Source organism: Neodiprion virginianus, chromosome 2, assembly GCF_021901495.1.
Source record: "Neodiprion virginianus isolate iyNeoVirg1 chromosome 2, iyNeoVirg1.1, whole genome shotgun sequence".
In the NCBI taxonomy this organism is placed as follows: Eukaryota; Metazoa; Arthropoda; class Insecta; order Hymenoptera; family Diprionidae; genus Neodiprion; species Neodiprion virginianus.
In genome coordinates this window covers 31,587,427-31,614,970 of record NC_060878.1, presented here as the reverse complement: position 1 = coordinate 31,614,970, position 27,544 = coordinate 31,587,427, and the positions used below count along the sequence as shown (strand labels likewise).

The 27,544-nt window shown below is 40.0% G+C and overlaps 1 protein-coding gene across 7 annotated transcripts in view; it reads right to left on the bottom strand.

The window, feature by feature from the left end:
- Window positions 1-27,544, bottom strand: part of LOC124296934 (neural-cadherin) — a 59,170-nt gene that overhangs the window by 16,106 nt on the left and 15,520 nt on the right. Inside the window, exons 2-15 of one of the 7 annotated variants that reach the window (XM_046747388.1) lie at window positions 22,475-23,831; window positions 21,509-21,520; window positions 20,542-20,733; window positions 20,213-20,459; window positions 19,907-20,123; window positions 19,520-19,796; window positions 18,569-19,164; window positions 17,600-17,746; window positions 17,284-17,475; window positions 14,797-14,808; window positions 12,679-12,869; window positions 8,225-8,414; window positions 7,955-8,137; window positions 7,654-7,843 (exon numbers count right to left, since the gene is read on the bottom strand). In XM_046747388.1, coding sequence (XP_046603344.1) covers window positions 7,654-7,843; window positions 7,955-8,137; window positions 8,225-8,414; window positions 12,679-12,869; window positions 14,797-14,808; window positions 17,284-17,475; window positions 17,600-17,746; window positions 18,569-19,164; window positions 19,520-19,796; window positions 19,907-20,123; window positions 20,213-20,459; window positions 20,542-20,733; window positions 21,509-21,520; window positions 22,475-23,771 — 3,943 coding nt within the window. In that variant the 5' untranslated portion in view covers window positions 23,772-23,831. Of the gene's footprint in view, window positions 1-3,517; window positions 3,840-7,653; window positions 7,844-7,954; window positions 8,138-8,224; window positions 8,415-11,668; window positions 11,860-12,678; window positions 12,870-14,796; window positions 14,809-17,283; window positions 17,476-17,599; window positions 17,747-18,568; window positions 19,165-19,519; window positions 19,797-19,906; window positions 20,124-20,212; window positions 20,460-20,541; window positions 20,734-21,508; window positions 21,521-22,140; window positions 22,186-22,474; window positions 23,832-27,544 lie in introns of those variants that run through there. The other 6 variants (XM_046747389.1, XM_046747387.1, XM_046747391.1 and 3 more) reach the window with 6 other exon arrangements.

Below are 27,544 nucleotides of genomic sequence, written 5' to 3'. Positions count from 1 at the left end.
GGGAACCGTTTATACTTCACCATTTCGTATATTTTACAACCTTCACTTTGCACAATTTACAACTCACTGAGTTGTTTGAAAGCAAATATTCAATAAAATACTCGCTACTGCAGGGAAGTCGTAATTAATTACTCGACAGGCGGCAGAGATGCAGTGGCGAAACAAGCAGGAATCGATTTTAAAAATAATCGGGAAATAAAACAAGTTGAATTTAACGGGATAGTTATAAAATTTGTCATGGAATGTGCAAAATTGCAATTGACCCAACCCGATGTTGAAAAATTGCTAAAAACAGAAATATGTTTAACGTCAAAAGTGACTAACTGGTCTGTTTAATTTCACAATAATGCGGAGCTGCGGTGCATTTGATGATAAATCTCTATAACAAGAATTATTCACTCGCATCGAATTATTCGTATGGAAGAATTTGTAGACCGATTTAAAGTCACTCTAAAGCCTAGCAGTACGTAGATTAGTAGACATTATAATTATTATGAATTAGCGCAATAAATCAGTCCAACAATAAGTTTCTTACGAACATTAGGGAACAAATTAGAATGCCACTTCGATGGTACCGTAAGAACTATGCGGGCAGACTATTCGTAATCCGTAGGACGTCGAAGAATTAATTGAGGGTGGATTGTTCCGAGTACAGTCCATTCAAAAACAGTTTCAATTGAAACGCTCTATGGAAACAAAAGAACCTACGAAGCAGCCATTCAAAAGGTACAGCTTTAAGTTAATCGAGTTGAATTTATTACAAAAAACATAGGACGAAAAAAAGCAAATTTGAATGACAAAAGCGCCGTTTAATCAACACCTCGGGAGGGCGAGTCCATTACAGTAAAACTTTTGGAATGTAAAACGCGTACGAGTCGCTTAATTTTGCTAAATTGTGTCTCCTTTTCGTTGTAAACGATTTCGAAGATTTATTTCAACGGACTTATATTTATAATTTGTTACTCCGATATAGGTTAATTGTTAATAATTCAAAATTAGTATTTTATACTCAATATATTCTTGATCATGACAAAAATCAAGTAGCGTATACGTGCAAAATATTAATCACATATTTTTTTAAATAACTCAGCGACGAACAAAATTGGATGCGATTGACTCATTCGAACGAAGAGATCTCCTCGGAGCTTCTGTTAAACTTTAAATTTGCAGTTTTCCAATCGTTTCATACGCAGTATCTATAGTGTTTTCCACCAAATTGCACAGTAAATTACTGCAGGTTTTAATCATAAAACTACGCGTGTATCGTTATGCCCTAGAAGCGCCGGGATAACAATTACCGCTATTACATGTTTCGAGAACTTTTACGAGTAATATCGTTAAAGTTTTAGTTAATTATACGCTCATCGTGAGGTTAAACGATCGATTAAACCATGATATCCGTATTGTACAGGTATCGGTATATGAAATTCTCACTCCGTGTCTGATCGCGCTAGGGCATTACTACTACATTTTTTGGTTTTCGCGAACAAGCAGCTGGGTCAGCGTGTGGAAACTGTCGGTATTGTCTTCTTGCCGTTGTTGTTTTTCTTTTACGGTTGCCGTTACCAGCTGTTCATCGTGTTTTGTAATAAAGGGTTTGCCAGAAAAGGGCTAAGCAAGGCTTTTGTTTAACCAGAAGGGTTTAGGCTCATGGCTTGCAACGGGCACCGCGTCGTTTACAACGAAGTCATTCAGACTGATGGTTCTTTTACGATCCCCATTGTGCCTCGGCGGTCTGCATCACGCTCAAAATCCTGCCCGTATCGTGGATGTGTAACATACCTTGACATGTAGCATATATACACATATGCTGAAATATATTTATATACACATCTATGTTATACATCCACGATACAAACAGGATTTCTAACGCCATGCAGGCCCTCTGGGCACAATGGGGATCGTAAAAGAGCCATGAGTCTGAATGACTAAGTTGTAAAGAACGCGGCGTCCGTCGCAAGTCAAGAGCCTAAGTCCTGCAGGTTAAACGAAAGCTTTGCTTAGCCCTTTTCCGATAAATTCTTCAATAGAAAATGCGATCCACAGCTGGCAACGACGAACGTAAGAAAAAACAGCTATAAGAAAACATCGACAGTTTTCACACGCTGAATAAAGAAAAACAGTAGTAAAGCCCCAGAGCGATCAGACGCGGAATGAGAATTTTTTTCCAGTGATTTTAGTTCTGCAGCATGACAATAAAATCTTTACCTTGCAAAAAATTTTCTTTCTCTCATATTGTCAACATTTACACGCAGGAGAACTGAAAAGGTAATAATTATACCGAAGACGTGACAGAGAATAGAACGGATTATGATTTATGCTCTTCCAGGAGGTGACAGTTATATTCCTATTTCACCGAGTAAGCCGAACGCTGAGATACGAGAGCCAAACTGGCGCCAGATTTTAATCCCACTTGTGGACCGAGTAATTCGAACAATGATGTCTAGGAGCCGCAGGCGAGCATCCGAGAAGCGCCAAGAGCCAAGACGAGAATGCCGAAACCGCGCTACTCCAATACCTGCAGGGCTAATTATTGCATGCGTCAAACCGAGGATAGATGAACGAACAGCTTTCCCGTTTAATCAATCACTGTCAGTGCCGTGTATACGGTAGCACACACGAAGGTGATACCTGTGTGTATAGATATATACGTGAAAATTGGTACATACTGGCTTCCCGAAACCCATGCAGAGATAAATGTTGCCGCTGAAAGCGGGGGGTGAAATATGGCTCGTAAACAAAGGGCGGGTATTTGTACGATTTGAAAAAGATACTAAACTTTCGGATTGTTCGTTTACATCTGTATATATACATATATATATATACGTATATATATATATATATTTTTTATCTTCGATACTGGCCCGTTCCGCCCTTGAAAATCTGTTCACATATTGGATTTCAGTTCCCGGGGAGGAGGAACGTTTAGGGGTAAAAGAGGAGGTGAAAGTTTGGCGAAAAATTAACTACAGCTATAAGAGAGGGAAAAACTCGTTATGCAACAAACTTGACCAATTTCCACAACTCGCGAACAGTTCACGCCTCATATAATAAATTGAGCATCTTCTTCATAATTCTTCGATGTAGTGAAAAGTGGGCGGAAAGTATAACCGTCACGATAACGCGACGAGTTATAAGTCGCGTCTTCGGGCAAGAATTAGCATAATTTTGCATCAATTAAAATGCATCACGTCGAACCTTCCTGCAGGACGCGGTTCGAGTAGGAAAGTTTAATCGGTTGTTTTGACGGAATAAATTACGCGGGAGTTATCGGTGTGCGTCTGTCAGTGTGCGGGCAATATTAATTGGCCGATAATTGGACAAAGCGCCTCGAAATGTTATTCAAATTTCATTCGGCGACTCCCTCAATCCTCTTTAAGTAACTTTTGGGGCTGAACTTGCGTAATATAACCGTGATAAAATTTGTAGGCGCAATTTCTCGATCACAGTAATACATGTGCGGGAAATAACGGAAGAAAAATTGTTGAATGAAAATTATCGGCTGAGTTAAACGTACCGAGATAAGTGCTGTTGGTTATGACCCAGAACAATTTGAGCGGGTCAACCATTAAATCACGTTCATCACATAAACACCAAAGTATTCCAATGAAGATGAATCGAGCGATAAACTTCGGACAGCGGTGGATATCCTTTTGAGCCCACCGGAGCGGTATCATTAATCGAGAAAAGTGAAGTACGTCGGAAAACTGCGATAACAATTCACAGTGAATTACTAGCGAGATAGAGAGAGAGAAAGAGAGGTAGGGAATTAGCGCGGGAGGCTGCGACGCTGCCTGAATTCCTTCGGAGGACGAAACCGCGTCGGCGATGCTGCGCGAGGCTGATCATCGTCTGGGGGATGAAATTCTACTGATCGCGATGGGGAAACTCGCCGTGTGAATCGAGGATGCTGGGGTTGAACGCAGGCGCGAAGAATCAGTCAGCGCAGAAATTCGCCGGCTCAGTCAATATATTGCTTGTGTTGGTCCTGCGAGCTTGCGAGGGCGACACGGAGAACCTGCAGGTGTGTTTCGCGGCATACGTACCGTGTCGAGAGTAACGGAAAGGGGTTGCCGGTGGTAGGGGGATATGGTGACGGAGAAATAATACAACGTAAAACACTGGCGAAAACGACATGAGGAACTATCGCGATGAGACCGTTCCACTCCCCCTCCCCCTCACCTTGGCCGTCCCCTCTTTTCCCCGGCACTCGATCCCGATCAAGCTCCGTGTCGAGGCTATAACCGGGACACAATTACCCCCCTTTCTTCCCCCTTCTAGGGTATACCGCCGTGTATCGGCCCCCGGGATGGATGGAATGGGATGTCGAAAAGCTTTTCGTCTTCACTTTTTTTTCTCTTACTGCACTTTTTCACTCCTAGGTGGGAACCGACCGCCAGTTTTTTATCCTTATTTTTCGCAACCCCTTTTTCTCTCTGCACCCTAATTTTTTTCCTCCCACTCTACGTGGCCTCTATGTGCTATATGGGGCCGATTTTTCTCCCTGTATCTCGACTCTCGCTTTTCTGGATCATATCGCTTTGCTGCTGCTGACGCGCGACACCTCGGCTCGGTTAATTAAATATAAAAGAAGCAGACTTCGATTTAGGATTGTTTGTTTTTTTTTTTTTTTGCTTTTTTTTCTACTTTTCGCATTTTTTCCCCGCATACGTATTCTTTCAGTTTCGCGAACTTGAATCGTTACGCGAAAATATATAATATTCGTTCGGCGAATATTGTTTGCTGCCGCTACTGCCGTGCTGCTGCTGCTGCAAAGACTTTGCCGTGATATATGGAAACGGCGTTGAAGAATATATGCGTTGTACGTGTGTCTATATAGCAGTATTGAAACAGCACTAAATTAGAAAAGTTTTGTCGCGTTAGTATAATTCATCTAATTCGACCGAACTTTGAAAGAAAGTTTTACAACTGACTCAACAAATTTCATCTACTTTATGGAGATTTCATGGAACTATGCTGCCACTATGTGTATTTTATGCTTTTCACACGCCGGGATTTTTATGACAACTTGGAAAAATCGATTTAGATGATAAAATACGATGCGTAAAATGTTTATGAAACGTGATAAACGTAAAGAGCATTTCATCCTGATTTCACACACACATTTTATACATGTAATCTTATTCGTATGATCACGATTCGTATGCTTAACAACCGAAATGAATAGTTATTGGCAACTCGCCACTTTTTATGAACAAAATTTGACAGTCAATATATTTATGCGGGGAATGAAAATATTGAGCAACGAATGAGATGTCTTATAATTTCATAAAATTTCATGGAATAATTCACGAAATACTGTATCATACATACATATGTGTAATACATATATACAATTTGAACATGAATTTCAAAAGAAGTTCCTGAAATCGACGTATCACTCGGAGTCGTAAAAAATATTTTAAACATTAAGGATATCAAATGTGCCCGACCCGTAATCTTTAACTCCGAACCACCGATATTTTTTCAACTCCGTTCAACCGACTTTTTTACCGCCACATCGATCGCCTTCTTCGTTGTATATTCATAAAAATTGTACAGCCAGTGTATTCAAATTTCGAATCAACATACATGTGGGTACTTGTGCGTAAACACACAGCCCACATTATACATAGGATACGTCATAGTAATGCGGCGATAAATGTCAGGAAAAATGTATGTATGTACGTGTGCCATCCGGCGTAGAGGGATGCATATTTCAGCGGTTAAACCAGGTCTGTTTTTTGTTTCGGTTGTGTTATGAATTGGCGATTTATTTTTTATTTATGCGTTAACGGTCTCTTTTTAGTTTCCACTTTTCAGGTTTCCACGCGCACACACGGATTGTCATAGTTGGAGCGACGCGCGCGATGTGCAATGCAAATGAAGCGGTTGGCCTGTAGGTATTTATTTATTCTCCCAGCGTAATTACAAGCAGCTTGTGACGGCGAGCTGCAACGTTATAAAGCTATGTAACTGTAATAACGGCTGCACAAAACGTGCGCGCTAATTTCCATGCCAAAGTATCTGAAGAGGGAAAATAAAAATAGCGCTTTTTTTTTTCTTTATCCGCAGAAGACGCAATGAATCAATGATTTGAATTTTACCTCCCTCGAGGTACCGAATGGGTTGAGCATAAATTTCGCCGCGGAAACACTACAAGGGAAATCTCTGCCATCTTGGGAATCCGCACACCCTATTAAATTCTCTTTCTCTTACTACGAAGTCCCTCACCGCTAGTTACTTTTTCCCCCCTTTTGTTCCGCGGGAAGTATTTTCTTGCAGGGTCGTTACACACAGATATCATGTAGATACCCACGACGCGTACATATACGTGTATACACGTATACACACTCGTGCTTAAATGCGTATTTCGAGAGTAAACATTGTCGAAAAACAGACACTTTGTCATAAAGCGAAGAGAAGCGGGGCAGGAAAAAAATAGGAGTAAAAATAAAAAGTGGAAAAAGAATGAGGGGAAGGAGAAAGAAAAAATCGAGCACCCCCAGAGAGGCGTGTGAAGTCGGGCTTGAGAACGCCAGGGGGATGAATTCATCCGTCATCCAACTGCGGCCTGGATATTACCGTCACGCTTTTCGGAATCAACGAATGAAAACAACTCTCACCAGGGAAATCGCGGGCTAAATTAAAACGCAATAATCCATTATTACATCAACAACATTAACCCTTCGGGCCTGACGGGCTGCGTGAGGGATGAAATTTTAATTCCTTTAATTATCGTAATCGTCGTCATCGTTATTATTATTAATATTATTCACTTTTTTCTTTCAATACTAATCAATTATGTCGTCGTCGGTTTAATTAAATCCATGAGTAATTATCCACGCCAGGTAGCAACCGAAGCGACGAGGAAATAATCACGACCCTGTAAATCCCGTGCTGTTCAATTAGCCTGATTTCACGATGTAAAAAACCGTTGAGCTGGCGGTGCAGCATTCTGCCATTTTTAATTTTGCAATATCCTATATCGCAAACAATAATCTAGCCATCGACGGTCAACTTCTAGGTAGGGTATATGTACATACATTGGCATGGTTCTTACATTGGTCATGTTGGAATTTTTTCGAGCTTACCTCCTAAAAGTAATCAGTGTATAGAAAAAAATTCGTCGAAACCCCAAATTTGACCGATAACTCTAACACTCCCCGCCAAGCAGTGCGAATTTTTATGTGGAAAAATGCATGCTTTGAAATTTTTTCAAGAATACCGTTAGTTACTTTAAAAACGTATATTATAAAAAAAATTTCCTGTCACCATCTTGTAGAAAATTAAATGCTCTAAAAAAAAGATCTCTTGTAAAATTTTCGTAAATCTGATATTTATCACGTTATTAGCGAAAAATGAAGACAGTTTTCATCGACAGTTTTCTTAAAAAAAAATTCCACATGCATGCATTTTTCCATATAAAAATTCGAGTGCTCGGCGGGGCATGTCAGAATTATGGGACAAATTGTAAGTTGCGACCAGTTTATTTCTATACATTTTAATTACTTATACAAATGTATTAAATATAAATCGTTCGGAAGATGAGGACAAGAAACCAGAGCGTCTGACTGTATGATACGATGACAAATGAAAAGATAAAGGGGCAAACAAACAGGTTGTGTAGTATGACAATTTCCACGGACTCACCAGAGTTAGGAAGCCCGTTGCTGTTCGGTCGGGCGGAAGGGGCGCCATCCCTCGCCTCGACTTCGAGGGCGTAAGCTCCCTGCTTCTCTCGATCGAATACAATCTTCGTAAAGACTTCGCCCGACTGCTGATTTATTTCGAAAAAGTCTTTTCCTTCGTTCCTGTCGCTCTCCACCACGTAATACGTCACCTGCGTTATCGCATCGAGACAGGCGTCAACGTTTTGTGTCACCGCAGCGTGCGCCCTTATCTCTTCTACCCTTTAATTAATTTTCACGCCTGATATTTTGCCGGCACTCACCTCGTTATTCGGGAAAGTACCGTCCTTGTCGATCGCGTTTACTTGGGTAACTTTCGTCCCGATCGGTTCCCCTTCCAGAACGGTTTCCTGTTCCCGTTCGGTGAACAAGGGAATCTCGTCGTTCACGTCCTCGAGCATTATGTGTACCGTTGCCTCAGAGGCGAGTTGCTGAGCCCCGTTGTTCTGGAAAATTAGTTTCAGGATTTAATTACTGCTCGGTTCTGTTTTGACGCGGGCCTATTTGTGTATCGTGTCATTTTTCTTTCTTACCTCGACACGAATCGTAAGATTGTACTCCTTTATGCTCTCGTAATCCAAGGGATGATTTACTTTTATATCGGCCCAAGTGAAGCCCTTGTCCGCCCTTTGCTGTAGGTAGAATGTGTTAAACTTGTTCGTTTGGGCTGTTGATCCTGGCATTAGGCTGTAAAATACTCTCGGGTTTCCCTCGATGCCAGAGCTGTACGGAATTATATGTTCAATGAGTTTCTGACCGTTAATCAATCCACGTCTGTATATATATATATATGTATATATAGGCATTTCTAATACGATAATAATACGTCATTTAAATCATACATATACGTATGTTCGTATTGAGAAAAAAAAAAAAAAAAAACGAAAATATATCTGTATAAAGTTACTGATAGTGTTACCAAAAAAATAAGAAAAAAAACCACGCAAATCCGAATATAGATGTTACAATACGAGAATAAAGAAATTGATCGAATGAAATTAATGTTCATGTATATGTACAATATAAGTATATAGATATTTAATTATTATCATTGTATTAAAACATATATATGTTATGTGGTATATAATAATATAATAATGAGCTAATTGATGTAACGACAAATTATATAGGTACGTAGTATAAAAATGTCATGCATGGAAATGAGAATAAAATTATTACAGTAATGTCTATCGTATGTAAATATAACGTCTACCGTCTTCTAATTTGTATAATATCTTTCGACAACAAAATGTTTCATTAAACCTTTTACGCAAGTTTATAATACCTATACGGTAATTGATAACTTATATAATTTCGTCTACCCCCTTGACCGAACAACCTTTTCACTATCTTTGTCATTCTTCTTAGCGTTTTTCTTTTTGTTATTAATTCTTATTATTTCTCAATATAATAATTTTATTCAATGTTTACGCGTAAGCGTGACTACATTTTTTTGTTCTATGTTGCTCAAGCGATGCCATGAATGGAATTTTCGTAAAAATTCGCAAAAATGATTGTGTGGAAAAAACAGTTGAGAATAATGGAAAAAAAAAAAAAAACATTTACCAATGAAAAACTTCCCAAGATATGTTGTAATGTGATTCGTTAATGCGAACGGTGAACGGTGATGTTTATTATTCAATGTGCGCCGTGGTATTAGAATTATAGCCCGCATACCAAAAATCAAACGTGCTTATTTGCTTGAAAAATTATTTATTCATTCATTCGTTTATTTATTTATTTACTTATTTATTCATTCATTTACTTTTTGCATACCAATAAAAAGGTCTGATGATTGTTGCTTTGATAAGACATATCGATAAGTCGCTCCAGTTCAGAAACCGGATTGGACTAATTTTCAGTAATAAAATGACTGTCGGTATAACGTACCCCACAAATCGACACAGTATCCTTTCTACACTACGTGCGATATACTTACGTATAAAAATGAAGCACACGAATTACAGAACGCAATTTTTTACCAACTTGATTTACATTTTAGTTTTCAACTAATTCAGCTTCTTTGACAAGGGGCATATAATAAATTTAAAACATTTTTACCCAATCAAATATTGCAATATTTCGAGTAAATTCTGAACCCCTCCCCTTGATCGATCTCGACTGCAAATTGTTATGTAAGACCGTATTCAACCATACGAGCTATGCGTGGAATTCAGATTTGTTACGTATTTAATTCGTACAAATTGCTATTGTAATAACTAATGGAGCTTGGCTAATTGTATATCGTATAAGTTGATGCGCTATGAATAGTACTTATGACTTTCAAAACAAAATCACGTGAAACGTATATGGAAACGAACAAAAAACCGATTACATTGCGTACGTACAACGTATGTGAATAAAAGTTATATAATATATATGTTTTTGTATACATATATATATGTATATGAAAAATTGCAAAAAAACGAACCTTGTTATTAAAAAAGCCACTATATATAGTCAAGCATGCCCAAAAATATTTTACGGCATACATATATATATAAATATATATATATATATATTGATAATTTACGATTACATTATTACTAACAACAACACGAACTAGTGGGACGTGAGTTTAAACGTAAACATATTAACGAAAAATAAAAGTAAATTTCAAAAACAAATATGACATGTAGACAAGTAATGGCGATGGTAATTTGTGTGAAAACAGCACCAAAGTATAAATAACATGGAACTAAAAAATGTCTTCTCAATAATATAGAACACGTATAGAAAGTAAGGGAAAAAAAGAATAATATCAAATACCTTCAAAAATACTATTAGTTACATTCGACATAAAATATCATTCTACCTAAATAGCTTGAATCACAGAACCCGTAGCTCTGATACTAATTTTAACAAAAAAAAAAGAAGAAAAAAACGATTAGCGTTCTGCATTTTAGCATCTGGCATCTAAAGTATCGTTATAAGCGATATACCTGTTTAGAAGAATCCAAACCGTAACACCCGTAATTTCTATTCGTATAATTTGAGGGCCTGCACGCAAGCTGAGCCGTAAAAATTAACGATATTGCTAAAGTTGAATTAATTTCATAGGATTTATGCAACTGGAACAATTATTTCAAAAATTTATTGATCCCGTTTATGTACTTCTTTCCAACGGTTTATTATAGTAATTGCAAATATCGGGCAACGCATTCAGGAAATTTCATCATCCCCTAGAAATGCAATCGTAAGATTTTATTATGATTTGCTGATCGATAAAAATGACGTGCAACAGTTATTAGATTGACTAATTTTATCCATTCCGAGTATCGAACCATTCAAAGCCTCTTGTCCTCTCGTTTTCCGTACCGACAACCACGGACTCTGGGATTGATTTGATAAGCAAAAAGGAAAAGAAAAAAGTACCTACTCGCAGCAACATATTTCAAAGGAATAAAAAATTGTGCCTCCCCGCACTTAGTGAAATACGAAACCGTGTCAAGTAATAAATAATACAGCGTTAATTTTTGCGACTCGACTCAAGCGTATCGCGACCCTCAAATTTATAGAGTACCACGTGTAATAAAAGCTTGCGCCTCGGTCGACACGCATGAATTATATGTATGTATGTATAATACGGTATACATGTATGTAACTGAACGACGGGATGAGAGGCGTAATGTAATTATAATAAGGCAGGTCGAGTGAACAGCCACACACCAAGAGACGTGCATTAACAAGTGTGTGGGGTTCGACGTAACGTGCATTATGTCATAGTTATATATTATGTATAATTTATATATTTTATATAATATCCATGTGTAATATGATATATTATAAATAGTCAAGTAAATAAATGAACAAATAAACGAATGAAAAAATCATAAAATAACAAACGAAGGAAAAAAAAAGTTTATGTAAATGAAAAAAAAATGTAAAAAAAAAAAAAAAAAACAGGTAAAAACAAATTCCCACGATTGCGTGCAGGGCGGTCGTGCAGCTGCACGGATCATTAACAGTTGACAGACCTGGCTTTAACAGACACAACTTTAGCCCCAACGGCCATGTTCTCTTTACAGTAGATCGGACCATACGCTACGTGGTCCCATACAGGTGGATTGTTCGCACGATCCACAACGTCAATTTGTACCTCCACTGTTCGCGACAAGGGCGGGTAACCTTTGTCTTCTGCCATGGCCTCCAGCTTGTACGTCTCACGCTATGCCCAATATACGTTAGAATAGGAACAAACAAAAAAACAGAAAAAAGACCGGCGTTAGTACAGTACGACTTGCTCGTGATGAGGTCTCGTCGGAAAAAAGTTTTTTTTTTTTTTTATTATTTTTGGTTGTTTCGTTTTTTTCTGCTTTTTTTTTCTCTCTGCTGCAGCATTACACAAGTTTCTACATCGCATTATACGTTCGTCGTATATATATATATGTAATATGCAGTACATATAAATTCGTACAGCGACGGTATGATCGATCTGCGACGCAGCTGGAGGCTCGGATGAGACGACAGGTCCCAATTGCCGTAGGATCCATGACCGTAGAGAGATCTCTGCCCTATGCGCTACACGTACAGATATATATAAATATCTCTTGTTCGTGTCTGGTGTGGGTGCGTGTGTGTGTGTGTGTGTGTGTGATTTCTTTTTTTTTTTTTTAAATATGTTCTTATTATTCCGGATATTGAATATTAAGAAGAAAACAAACGAAAAGTATAAACGGCTACGAATTATCCCCGAAATAGAGATAGATAGACAGACAGATAGATAGATCGATAGATAGATAGATAGATAGATAGATAGATAGAGACAGGTATAAATATATATATATATATATATGAATATTTAAGGGAGAGAAAGAGATGCAGCGGGGGCGTGGAAAGGACCCCACGAATGTCTCTTTCTCCGGTAGACGCCGGTCTCGCTGTCTGTCCGACGGCTACATCACTATCATCATCATCATCATCATCATCATCATCTCACGCGCACAAGCCGAGCTTAATCTCTATGCTTTGGGCATGGCATACAAACCTGGCTTTTACTGACGTCACTATTGTACCCACTGTGACATTTTCTTTGATGTGAATGGGGCCGTATACACTAGAATCCCACACAGGAGGTTTATTGTTTCTGTCTACGACGTCTAACTCAACGTCCACGTCTGCATACGAGGGTGGCGTCCCTCTGTCGGATGCCCGCACTCTCAGGCGATACCTGTCTCGCTATTGGCAAAACATGGGCCGTCAAGATACAGGGTATTTGGGTAGTTTTGAGATTTTGATTGTTTTGTCTGTTCTCGTATTTTTTTTTTTTTGTTTTTCTTTGTTTTTTTCTTTTTTTTTTACCTTTCCTCTAAGAAAATAATATTATACAAGAAATGAATGGGTGTATATATATATATAATATACATCAGAATGCGAAAGAATGTTTCCACCAATCATTATCATTTAATCATTTATCACGCGCGCGCGGCAATTCTTGTAGCAAATTTGTCAATTTATACCGAGCGATTCGGGCGCGCCAGGAGAAAGTTACGTATTGATCAATTTCGAACTCAGTAAACTTAGAATTTATACGACGCGGTTTTATCCTGGGGTGAAATACGAATTCTTTGCAATCACGAATGTAAAAATGTCCCGTTCTTCTGCAGTACGACGGAAAAAAGTTGTCGAGGTTACAGATTCTTGATAAAATATCCGCAAGAATGCGAATCCCTTTTCAATATTGAAATTCGAGGGAGTAGTAAGTTTTCGATCGCACGGCTGAACTTAATTTTATCAACGTAGAAGAAAAAAATTACCGAAATTCGTACCAAGGATCCTTCAGGATAAAAGAGAAAACTTTCCGTCTCACGTTTCCGACTCGTTACAATTCCTTCCCCTCGGCTTTTGAAATCAAGTTTGAAAAAGAAAAAAAGAAAAAAAGAGAAAAAAAATTTGGCCGCAGATTTGTTTGCAGAAATTATGATTGTGAAAAATTTCTCATGCCACGCGCCCGAATCACCGATGTATTTTGACACATCGATGTTACATCATCAATACTGAAATGCCATGCGTACGTACGTAATGAACACACAACGCGACGTATAACGTATAGGTATAGGAAAGATAATATACCTATATGCATAGACCGTATCATCACCGACCAAATAATATAAATTTTCGCGAAAAACAAGTTTAAGAGAAAGACTTTTGAAAGTGAAAAAGTAAAAGAATCAAATCAGACCGACGTAACCGTGATGTATGGAAAAACGCGTAAGCGCATTGGTAGGTATCCGGAAAGTCGTGTATTAATCCCGAACGATATATTATTTGTACTTCAATAATTTCTGGAACACTCAAACAAGCGATTAATATCATCATTATAATGTTAATAATATATCATTATACAAGTACAGCATATCGAGGTATGTAAGAAGGATAAAAAAAAAATTCACATTTCACCACTGTAGCTATATTATGTATACGTATACCTATATGTATATACGTATACATGATCATTAACTGCATCCTAGAATTTGCTTTATATTTTATATATACACATACTAAAGTATATAATATTATTTATGTACATCGTGTATAATATACATACAAGTGTCCCGACAATCGATAAATACTTGAACTAATGATTAACATTAGTGCGTGTCTTTAAACTTCTGTACTTTTTTTCTTGTAATAATTTGTGCACGAGTAAAAAAAAATTAACATTGGCACAACTCAGATGTACCGTAATATGATAATTGTATAACTTTTGTGCAGACGTGGCAATGTAACGAGAGAAAAAATCATGTACAGTTTTTGAAATACGACTTGGCGGATACCTACTGTAGCGTCTATTGGCAAATACGTATGTACGCTTGAATGGGGTGCGTACACATGTATTTGTTAATTGATTAATTTGCCCATTCGCTGAATGTGTAAATCAAGTGAAACTTAATATCATTTAAACCTGAAATAAAAAGATCGAGAAAGAAAAATCTCCAAACTGATCCGATCGATTAAATAATAGACAATGTAACATCTTCCACAAAGTATAATATTAAATCAACGAGAATATAATAGAATTATAATATAATGTAATGTAATATAACATAATATAATGATAGAATAAATTCTGAGCAAATTGAAAACACAACAAATTCCTACTTACTGGAAAACAGCCCTTTTTTTGTCATCGTCAAATCCGAAGAAAGTAAATGGTGCAATAAACACAAACATAAACAATAAGAACAACAAATTAGTCTTTTTTTTACAAAATAAAAAAATGCAGGCATTTTATACATGCAAGCAGAAATGCATTATACAAAGAGGCATCGGAAAACGGGTAAGGGTGAAAATATGACGACCCGTCTTTTTGGTATTTCTTTAACGACACTCAAAAACCGATGGACGTTATTTTCGTTGTTTTTTCGTTCACTTCTCTTTTCTTTCTTTCCGTTTGTCTTTTCTCATTTTTGTTTCCGTTCTCTTTCAATTGTTATTATTACTTTCTTTATTATTATTATCATCGTTTTTTTTTTCTGGTCCGGTTAAAACAGCTGTATGCTGCCCCAATCACAGGAAGAAAAAATGTCACACCTCGGACAAGAATCTTATGTTCTACAAATATATGCGCTCTCTGCATGTATTATGAAAACGGTGTTGAAAAAACTGATGGAAAAAAAAAATTAAAAACTTGTCGGTTCATATATGTATTACAAACACATGTGTATATAATATATACATATATATATATGTATACGTATATTGACACATACATATATGTATATATACATGTATCGGAATGTGAGCACCGAGATTTAGATGTTGTTATTATTATTGTTATTATTATATTGTTATATAGAGAGAGAGAGAAAGATATGTATATATATATATATAGAGAGAGAGCGATAGCGAGAGATCCGTTTCCTGTAAAGGAATCAAAAAACACATTCATATAAAATATGGGCAAACATGTTCAAAAAATGTTTATGTCTGATGCACCACAAAATGCGTAGCAGATGAAGATACACCATACTCGTGGGGCTCAAAAAATGTCGTTCCCACCTCCTCCTGGAAGTTTAAAAAACATCACTTCCCTTTTGAAAAACATTTACATATTATTTTATAGTAGTCCCAAAACATGTATACACGTTCAAATGGCAGCAGGACATCAAACAAAAAATTTTTAATTTGTGTGTATATATATATATATATATATATATGGAAAAATATATATATATGGAAAAAAAGTTTGAAAAATAAGAAAAATCATCACGTTTCTTCGACGCCCGCATGTGTTTCTGTATCAATTATCAATTTATACACGTATACAAATTTTGTCTTATATATATATGTATATATATATATACGTATATAAATTATAACGTACAATTCTCTTGTCTTGTTATTTTATTTTTATTCGTTTCAAGGAAAACTATTTCCGTAATTGGAAAAAAAATGGCAAAACTTCCGATATGAACAATCACTAGATATTTAGCTTCAGTGTTCTTTTTTTTGGATTTCTTTCTTTTTTCTCTTTCTTTTCAATTCCGTTTTCGAATTCTTTTTCATCGTTTCTTTTGTCATCTATTTTTTTTTTTTTTTTTATATTGATACCGTTTATTACACAAAAATTTTTTAAAAAATATCCAAACTGTATTCATTTTACAGTATTTTATAAATTCAGGTACGTGAAGCATTTAAAGGAAATCAGGCATAGCTAAGTACCATAGTGAACACATTGTGCATATCAATATAAGAATAATAATTAACTAGACAAGTGCCGTACAAAGGAAACTCATTTTGTTGCATATATGTATATAATATGATATATATCGTATATGTATAGATACACACACTCACATGTATGTAATATATATAAAACATTCATATATATTACATACATATTGGATGTATATATATATGTATATAGATATGTATATATATATATATATTGGTATAAAATCAATTAATTAAAATGTTAGTACACGGAAATACTTTCTTTTTTTTCTTTTTTTTTTTTTTTTGTTAATAGTTTTTTTTCTCTCACTAGCAACCAAATAATTCAACAAGTGTTAGAAACGTAATAAGTTAACGTAAATTCGAAACGTCGGCAGAAGGTGTACACACAAGGTATATAAATTATATTTATAGGTACATATTAATGTGCACATCATCATACAAATACATAAAATTTCAGGTACGTGTATCTGTAAAATTATGGTACCGTGATACGTCATATATATTTTTACCAATTTCTTATCCCCGGTCTGTGCACATTAATAGATACACGCACACATACATAAATCACACGTGTATATTATACGAATAAAATATCTATATATCATGAAGTTTTCCTATAAATAATTCAGATTATTATTTCTTCACTTGTATTTTTTTTTTTTTTTTTTGCATTTAGTTTTCAACGAAATTTGTTTACGACTACTTAATAAGTGATCATACAACACGAAATAGGTGTTAATTATAATATGTTTAGTGTTTGTTAGACAGCATAGGAAAGGTTGAGAATGTCCGAGAGCGTAAATTGGTCGTAAACAAATTCCACAGATCGATCGATTATAGTCAGGGTAGTTGAACAAGGCGATCAATGATGTGAAAGAAGTAATTTTTTTTCTAATGACAAATCAATACTCACGTCGAGAGCTTTCTTTAGAACGATCCAACCAGACTCTGGTTGTATTTCAAAGTATTCCAAATCGAGTGGATTCGTCGGTGCGGTTAGCGTGTAAACAATAGCACCGTTATTATCGGCATCCTCGTCGGAGGCCGAAACTCTCAATATGTTTGTCCCAGTGCTAGCATCTTGTTTCACATTCTCAACGTATTTCTGCGAATGTAAATTATACGTTTATGTAAACCGAGGAAAAGCTCTCGGCACCACGTTACTCGTACGTTACTCTCCGAGAAATTATTACCAGTCCCCACCGATAATCGCATGCGTTTATATTTACCTGCCGATCAAACAGCGGCGGGTTATCATTGACGTCCGTTATTTCAACTGTAAACGAACAAACGCCTTCGAGCGACGGCTCTCCTTGATCCGTCGCTTTCACTGTGACGGATACAAATTTCCCATCATCCCCTTCCCGGTCGAATACCTTCGGAGAAATGTACGAAAGATTAATAATCTAGGACTATGGTTGGATAGAGGAGGATCGACTGGGAGTGAATTTAGGCAGGTGCAAGTGACAATAATTAGTTGCACGTGAAATTCGACGGGCGAACTTGACAGACGGTCGAGGAAGAAATGGAGACCGGAAGCCCAAGGAAACCTCGGGAATGCTTTTGCCACTTAATCGAACTGAAGCCACACACTCTTTCACGAGGATCTTTTTTTCAGGCAATAGTATTCGGTTGCACGAAGTGAAATCTGCACGCATTCGTGTGCAATGCACTTTTCTGCTGCACCCTTGCAACTCGAGTCGCTGATACTGCAGAAACTTTCGCAATCTCACCTGAATGAAACGCGGGTGATATTGTGAAATTTGCTGTTTCGGAAGGATTCGCAATTTGGCAAGCTTGGGAAGGTGGAAATTTGGAAATTATCATGTACCCCACTGTCTGACCGTAACTCGAAATTTCATAGCGACATCGGTTATTACGGTCTGTTTAAAACAGCCACTGCACGACGACAATCGTGTCGGGCAGCTGTTGCAGCCGTTTGAATCGGGTACGTTGGAATAATTGCAATGGCGTATTGTTACATCGGAACCAAGAGCGTCAGCTGTAATGCACTTAGGTAACAGCCGTTGACCCCGGCATTCAGGTCACGCAGATATCAACGGTCGAGAGTCGTTCACGAGGCAAACAATCGCACGAACCGATGCGAAAACTTTACACTAGTGATATTTTTAAGACCAACGGTTACAGGAGCAGAAGAAAATCACATTCGGTGCGATTGTTTTATAGAATAAACGTACCTTGTTGGTTGAGACTTCGCCTGTTTCTTCGTCGACGGTGAATTTTGTCCCCTTCTGATTCGGCTGCTGTACAATCGAGTATTTCACCTGCCCATTGACACCCTTGTCCTGGTCTGTTGCCTGGACCTTGATGACGGGACTGCCGTTCGGAGCACCTTCCTCGACCTTCGGGGAGTAGGTTCCACAGTCCTTGAAGACCGGCTTGTTGTCGTTGACGTCCGTTATGAAGACGACGACGACCGCGGTGCTCGTGTGGATGGTGGAGTCACCGTTCAGGCAACAGGCCCCGTCGTCGAGAGCGGTCACGTTCAACTCGTACTTGTCTCGGTCGAGGGAAATCGATTTACCGTGGAGACGAATCACCCCGGTTATCTCCTCGATCACAAACTGACCCGCCGACGTTCCGCCACCGACAAAACCAAACCTCACCGTGTCCCCGTCTTTGTCCGAGGCGACCACCGTGGTGACCAACGTGTTCGGACCCGCGTTCTCGTCTACGTTCGGAGTGTAAACTTGCTGCGAGAATTTTGGCTCCTCGTCGTTTTTATTCTTCGTGTAAATCCGCACCGTCGCCGTTCCCGTTTTCGACGGCTCTCCTGTACGCAAAGAAAATTTTTAGATTTCATTACCTATGTTTTTCACCAGATAGTACGAATAGGAGAATCGTTTTGACAATCGAGATGGTTCGAGGTGAAACACTGATCTGATCACTGCTGTGATATTTCTCTGACAAAGCTTTCACCGTGGCAATTTATTATGAAAAAGAACTCTGCCGTAACTTTATCAGCCGCTTATTGATTAACAGAATTATCGCGACATGCTGTAATCAGACAGTGAACTATGATCGTTCTTCCTCGGATCTTTCGACGGATCATAACTCACGAAACTCTTCGCGCAGCTTTGCGAGTGGTGAAAACAAAGGTTCAACAGCGAAATAAGTGAATTTCTTACCCTTGTCTTTGGCGGTTACGATGAACTCGTAATAGGCATTGTTGTTGTCGGCATCGAGTTGCTTGTTGTTGACTATAATACCGTTCGAGTCAACGCTGAAGTGATCATCCGAGACGATGTACTCTATCTCCGCATTCGTCCCGGAGTCCGAGTCCATCGCTTTGACTTTCAGGATGCTGGTACCGAGCGGAATATCCTCGTCGACATTGTGAGCCTGATAATCAGGCAGCTCGAATTTCGGGGCGTTGTCATTGACGTCCGATACTCTAATAGTGAGCTGAAATTATCAGGCATTAAAAGCGTGAAGTATTACGGTCAAAGTAGGGATAATCGAACGGTAGACTCTCCAACCGAACAGGGTATCAAGTCGGCGAAAAGATTGCTCACCTCGACGGACGTTGAAAATCCTCCCGAGTCTTCCGTTGCTGTTACGACTAACGAATAAACGTGGGGCTGTCTGACGTCCTCGAAGTCCAATTCCTTGGCCAGTTTCACTATGCCAGAAGTCGGACCGATGTTAAAAGTCCCAGCCCCTTGACCCTGGGCTTTCAAGGTGTAGCGAATTTCTCTGTCGGCGAAAGACTTCGCCTTCACCGATATTATGCTGTACGAGGAATTGAATGAAATTGATAATCAGCATTATTGATTTTTATTTTCCTACAAGGTGGCGGAAATTATTTTAGGCATACTCACTCGGAGTCCTTTCTCTGATTCTCTGGTATCTCGGCCTCGTAAGATGGCAGGTAAAATTGAGGAGCCCGTTTCCCACCGACTATGGAGAGTCGTTCTTCGGGGGTGGATTGGTACCGCCTGTCGTCCACTCGTCCGTTCTGATCCTCGGCTTTGACGTACAGGACGTATTCCATGTCCAATTGAAATAGATCCGTACCTCGAGTCCGCACGACACCTGATCGCTCGTCTACTTCGAATCGACCGCCGGCTGTGAAACGGAATGTCAGACGTTGTGAAATTGCTCAAAATATCAAAGAATTTAAGTGATAAGCCGTCTGGGTTTCGCTTACTTCGATCCCTGACGATAAAATAATGAATGTTGTGATCTGTGTCAGGATCTCTTGCTTGGAGTGTGAAGACCGGAGTATTCGGTGGCGCGTTCAGCTGAACCACGGCTTGCATGGGCAATGGTCGATTGATAAATCGGGGTGGTTCGTCATTGACGTCTTTGACGTGGATGATAACGCGCTGATTATCAGTATCTGGAATTATCGGAGGCCGAGAAATTAGTGTAAGGTATTCCCTGAGGGAAGGGAATGTTAACTTCAATATAATCATACATATAAGTATAAGTTTAGAAAGCGTTTAGATGGAAAAATAAGACAACCAAAATTCCGTAGATACTTGTTAAATCTTAGTTGATGCAAATCACAAAAGGATGCAGAAATTCATAAAAGACTAAGAATGTATATATATACATGTATATACACACATATATATTATATACTGTAACGTTTGCGGCCTTTCTCAAGAGCTGCTCTGCTCGTGGAAAGTGCATCGGTTGTGAGTTTACTGCAGAAAGATGTTAGTAATGATATGGTTTATTAAATTCGGGCTATCTCGAGGGAATAGGGACAAGAAAGATAGGTATTGCATAAAATTATATATATAAATAACATAAAATTAATTTCGTTCTACGAGAATCTATGTTTAACCGTGAAATTGTCCTAGCTAATCTATTGTCGCCTTCTTTCCCCTTTTTCCTAATTTATCGATGAATTTGGTCGGTTTGATTCGAAATTATCGTGGATTCTATTCTCCTCCAGCGTGGTACTTATACACTCGGTTTATTATACCGGTGTTTTTGCGTCGTCGTGTGTAGAGGTTGTCCTGCTCATGTTAGGTTGGTTCTGTTATGTTGATCTATCATGCCTGTCTCGGTTAGGTGCACGAGTATGTCGGGTAACCGGTACGTTGCAATACATACATACATATATATATACATACATATATATCTCGACATTTTTATATACTTACATTTCAGTGCTGCTATTGCCAGCGATAAAGAAGAATGATATTAGTAAAGTGTGTGAATAGGTGTCATTCACAGTACAGTATGCATAGTTAAATAGAAGGAAAATCAATCGGTTCTCGCATTGTGTCGAGTCCAAGAGGAAGACGATGCACACCTTTGGAGCTAATCCAAAATCTGATGTTCGCTCAACGAACTGGGAAACAAACTCTAAGACTGAGTAAACAAGATTACGATACTTATCCACGTAATATTGTGTAAATCTTGGCGCCAAATCAGTTTTTGTTATGTTCAACTCGTTTTACTCCAATTCTTTGAGAATATAGCATCAAATTTTGGAAATACAACACTGTAAGCAGTGTGCATCTGAATAAACTCGCATTGGTTGAACTCTGCACAAAAATGGAAAGCGATGTTCGATTTCGATGTGACCGTATTGATTAGAAGTTAATGCGATGATCGACATTAAAAGGACTGCAGAATGAGGCGAGAGCAAAGCGCATCCATGGCGTTTCTTGTTTTTCTTCGTTGAAAGCAAAAATTAAAGCCGGTGAATTAAGAGTCGACAGATAGCTTTGACGATTGCAGTAGTTAGAACAACCAGCCGATAGAAATAAAAATAGGAAATACTATGTACCATGTGGGAATCGACAGAGGAGGTCGAAATGCTTGGCGCACCATCCTTCAATAGAAAATACCGTATGAAATAGTAAAACCATATGCCTCGGACGAGTATCGGGGTGCATTGAAAAATATCCATTGTAATTTAGCCTGTAAGTTTTTACCCCAATTTCGATCCCAATTTCTTAGACACTCGTGATCGGAGATTCAGAACGTAATGGAATGGGGTTTGATCGATGGGGCTGACACAAATAAAGACCGATTTACGTTCTCACGCCCCAATTAGGGGGTATAAAAATAATAGGACAATCTTCGTAGTGTACAAGCTGAACGGAAAATCATTTACTAACCACCAATGCCTGCGTTATTGATTATGACCCAGAAGTCAATGGTTTTCTCGGGCCCAAGTTCCTCGTAGTCCCACTTCTGTCGGACCCTTACGGATCCGTTTGCCGTGACGGTGACCCACTGATTCTCATCCTTGATCTTGAACGTTTCCCTCTCGGTTTCCTTCTCAAGCTGAAACACGACTTTACCTTCTTCCTCGCCGCTGGTCTCGCTGAATTCCACCTTCTTCGTGGGTCTTACGGCTCTGGTGACACGTCGTTTCTCGATTCTATGCTCCTCCCGAATCGGTATCGATGTGACAAATTGCAGAAGGACCTTCGCCGGCTTCTCGCTGATCCTGCTTGGCGTTCTAACGTCGTGGGCCTCGATCATGATTTCCACCTCCATGTCCTCCTCCAACGAGCTCTGAGGGTCTCCCGTCAAGAGGATCTCCCCAGTTTGCGGTACGATCACGACGAGATTGCTGGGCGCGACGAGCCTGTAGGCGAGTTTGTCGCCGTCCGCGTCGGTCGCCCGCACCTTGCCGATAGTGGAGAACCTCTTCCACTCGGCAACCGCGTCGTTCGGCGACGCCCCGAGGTTCGTCGGTTTTATGACGAACCTGTAGACCTCGCTCTCGAATACCGGGCTGTTATCGTTCTCGTCCAGTACCGTAACTCGCCCGCTGATCTTGGACCTGCTTATGAAGTCGGAGTCGGAGGCGTGGATGACCACCGTGTAACTCTGCTTCGTTTCGCGGTCCAAGGGTCTCGACGTCACGACTCTAACCCCCTGGCCCGAGCTTTTCAGGGTCAAATTAGGGCCCGTGTTCCCGGTCCGCGTGTCCATCAAAACGAAGGGCCTGTCGCCGACTTCGGGCAAGATCTTGTAGTGGACCGGGAAGTTCCCGGACGCGTGTAGCATCGGGAAACCGACGACCACCGTCTTCGCCGGGGCGTTTTCCGCCACCTCGCCGTCGCCCAGATGCCCGTGAGAGAATGTGAGCATGTTCTTCCTGTCGAGGACGTAGAGGTGGAGGTCGTGGGTCTGGGTCCGGTTGCCCAGCTCCTCGAGGACGATCAGGTTCACCGGCCGGTTCACCAGCGGCGTAAGATCCGAGGTTGTCATCACCATCCCGTTGTCAAGGACCGCGAAGTACTTTGAGAATCCCGTCTCCAGCAGCCGGTAGTTCGACGGCTCCCGACCCGCCCCGTGGAGCTGCTTCACCTCGAAGCCCGGGTAGACATCGTGGGGCAAGACGGACACCTTCGACCTAGCTGGCACCGCCAGGAGAAGTGCGCTGACTATTACGCGCCACATCTTGCGGCCCGGCTTTCTTCCTTGATTTCACCTTCACTAAAGCATGGGTGGCGTTTGGTTCTGAAACAGATGTAAAGATGGGTCGAGGTCAGAGCTTGTTACCAAGATGAGGTACAGTGTGCGCTGTGCGGTGCCTTGTTATACACGCGACAAGTGAATTGAAGGGGGGACTAATCGTTGTGCTTCTGTGTATCGCCCGGTTCAATTATAAAGAGCGAAACCGTTCGAGCCTGACCAATTTAATAAGAGAGCAGGCACCCGGAGCCTGCACATCGCTACCCGTCGGACGGACCTGACCGGAAATGAGTCTGGGCGCGTCCGAATCTACCATTGTTATTTACAATTTGTTTAATGCGGCACTACGATCCCCCTGCACTTTGTCTCCGATGGTCCAGCTCGACTGGCAGGACCGGATGCGAGGCACGGGTTCTCCTCCTCAGGCCTATGCTCAGAGATTTCTCTTCAACCAGCGTCGTGTCTGCGAAGTAAGACTTGGAAAGAAAAAAATTTTTTTTACTATTGCTTCTTAAAGTTTGTCGGAGGTGCGTAAGATCGAGTAAAATTGACGTCAAATTCCCCGGTATTATCAAAGTAGAGTCAACAATTTCAAAATCGTTATACTGACGAAAAAAATCAATGAAATACTTCGTTCAATTTTTCATACATATTTTTCAGCTCTTGGCAGAGACACTCGTTGGATTGCACAACGTCAATAGTTTTGTTAGCCGGTTCAATATTAGTCGAAAACGATAGAATTGTTCGAAAGTTATACATACTAGCTTTATAACCCACGCTCGCTAAAGGTCGCTTGGGGTCGGATGCCTAGTGTAGCTGGTTTTTGTGTTCGTGCGCTCGCTGCGCTCGCTTACTCATGGTCAGTGTTTTTCTAGATGATACGAGATTTACCAGATACCTCACGCCCTCGCTACTTGAGGGTTGTTCAATGGGTAATAAATGTTGGTCCGCTAGTCCGTGAAGTCGAGGTTCACCAGGTAGCGGACCTGGAGCGCAGGAACCACAGAAAATTACTGGTAAAGGTCAAAAGTCACCAGATCAGAGACCTGGACAGCCAGAACTACGGAAAATTAGTCCTGAAGATCAAAAGTCACCAGGTAGCGGACCTGGAGCGCACAAACTACGGAGCGCTTGTCCTGGAAGTCGAGTTGCACCGCGAAGCGGAACCGGAGCGCAAAATCCAGGAGATAGAGAACCCGGTACTCGAAATCTGCGGAGCGCGATTCTTATACGTCTGCTCTACTGCGCGTTTGTTTCCAGACTGAAGAATTTGGCTGGCTGAGTTTAGATCGATCACGTCAAAGGAAAAAAAAATTTGGGTGACGTCACTTTCTGAATATCCGTATATCCGAAACATCCAATCTTTGGTTTCGAACTTTAATACTATGTATGATGTGTGATGTATGATGTATGATATAATGATTATAATTGACAGCTTTAAAATTCGTAATACGTCTCACGGTTTTATTTAGATATTCGAGATAAAATTGCTTTGATCAAAATTTTCTTGGCAATCGTAATAAAAGCAAGGACTAGATGAGAATAGAAAGTGAAATCGCAGGAGAATAATTGCAGAGATGATAACCGCCACTGACATCATTCTCCTTGTCAGAATGAAGATGGTTCCCGACGTGAGAACACGGAATGTCCGGAATATGCACCGTCCGACTTTTCCTCTCGTTACTTGCTCCACGCCTCTCTCTGTCTCTCTCTCTCTCTCGCTCTCCCTCTGTCTTCCTCTCTCAAGTGCGCACGCCGCATTGATGCTCGGACAAAGATGTGTCGGTATAACGCAAGCAAGAGGGCCTGGAAGATGGCTGCGTAAGGTCAAGCCGTGGAGAAATACGATACCTAATCCTTCTTGAAACATATTAAATAACTACTTTCAGCTGGGATCAACCGGTGCTCGGTACTCGGGAGTGAAAAACGATACCTGGCTCTTTCTCTCTCTCTTTCCCGCTCCCACTTTTCATTCTTGATCAAATATACTTGTCAGCCGTGGATGGAGATACGTCTCAACGGAGTCCGCCTATTGCCTACCTCGAATCCTAAAACCCCGTACTATTGCAAACGCTCCATCTTATTTTTGATAAATTGCCGATATTTACTGCTGGGGATGTAGCGTCAAATTTTGCTGATTACCTACAAAGAACTTTACCTGGGATTTTACGGACTTTATTTGTATGAATCAAACGTGATATTTCACAGGATCTCTTTGATACTTTGTTTGTATAAGTTCATCTTGGTACCGAAGATTGTGTATTGGAAGACACCGTGCTCTTTTTCGGGTTTCGTAGAAATCTAACGAATATTGTAAAATTCAATATAATTTTATGATCAAACTTCGGAGAGCTGCAGGATTTTTAGAATATGAATGAGTTTCAAGAATTATTAAACCGCAAATACCTGCGTTGAACAAACTCTGCTGAGAATTTCTTACAGAATTTCTAAACGACCGATAGTGAGTCGCGACTTTCAAAGGTCGGCCAAGTTTCTGCGAAATTTGAAAGAAGATACATACATCCCGAAATTGATACCTTATAAAATTTCAAGGAATTTCGTTGGTTTCCACAAACGAGTTCGTGCATGTATTTCGGTTTCTAAACGTGTTTCATCCTTCATTGTCCGACAGATATGTATTACACGTATCTCATTTCGCTTTCACATGGTGCAGTCATTGACTCCGTTCTGTCATGTACAATATGAACAGCGGCCATTTCACAACATTTGACAAACAAACAAAAAATTCGTTCGAGAAATAAACTGTAACAACGAGATTTTACGGTCGTCACGCGAGAATAAAAATTGATGAAAAAAAGGGCGCCCAGCAGTAGCACACCGAAGGCGTATGTATACGTACCTACGGATTCGAGAAGTGGTGTAGCGGTTCGAAACGATAAATATTATGACAAAGCTTGTCAGGATTTGTTCCGTTCGATCATTGGAGCAGAGAGCGAAGAGGCTCCGCTTTGTCTGGATGTATTTCGCCCTCTATTTTTTCTCTCATTTGCCACGCCAGTAAAGGGCTTACTGTAACAGAGCGACAGGGAGGAAGAATACGAGACGAAAAATCGAAGAAAGAAGCTGCAGAATAAATGAAGAGCGTACAGCAACGCCTGGTTGGCCCGTTTCCGTTTAACGTTTCACGCGAACTGACGTGCGGAGGATACGTGAAGAAGAAAAAAAACGAGTCGGAAACATAAGCGTAGGCTGCATCGATCTAACTCGGAGGAGCGAAGGGGGAGAGTAAAAATCGGAAACGCGAAAAGGGCGGGATATTCGTATGCCAAATATCGTTTCGCGGGGGTCGCTGAAGGCAAATAAAGCCGAATTCGCTGATTGGAAAAATGTATAGGTACAGAGTTTTCGTTGCGTTGATACTTTTCGTACACGCTTCAGCCTCGCCGCCAGCCTCGCTTACACCGAATTATTATAATCGAGCACGATGAGAGCTGCCCACGTTTAGAGATCGCGTAACAAATTAGCGCCGCGTCAATTAAGCCCGTTTGAATTATTCCACTCGGTATTGTTTGCGCGAACAAACACCCCGCAGCGTTGCGAAATTTGTTAACCGACATATTTTTAAGCTCGACGTATCACCTCTTCATCTGCATGAGAATAATCGCGATGTAACTTTCCTCACCGTTTCCGGTTGCAGCTGCAATCTCGTTTACGTATATCCCGGCCCGGCGCTCGCTGTTGCAGCCTGAGAAAATAAACGAAAATTAAAGTGTGGGACACGGCGCGGCCTCTGGAAT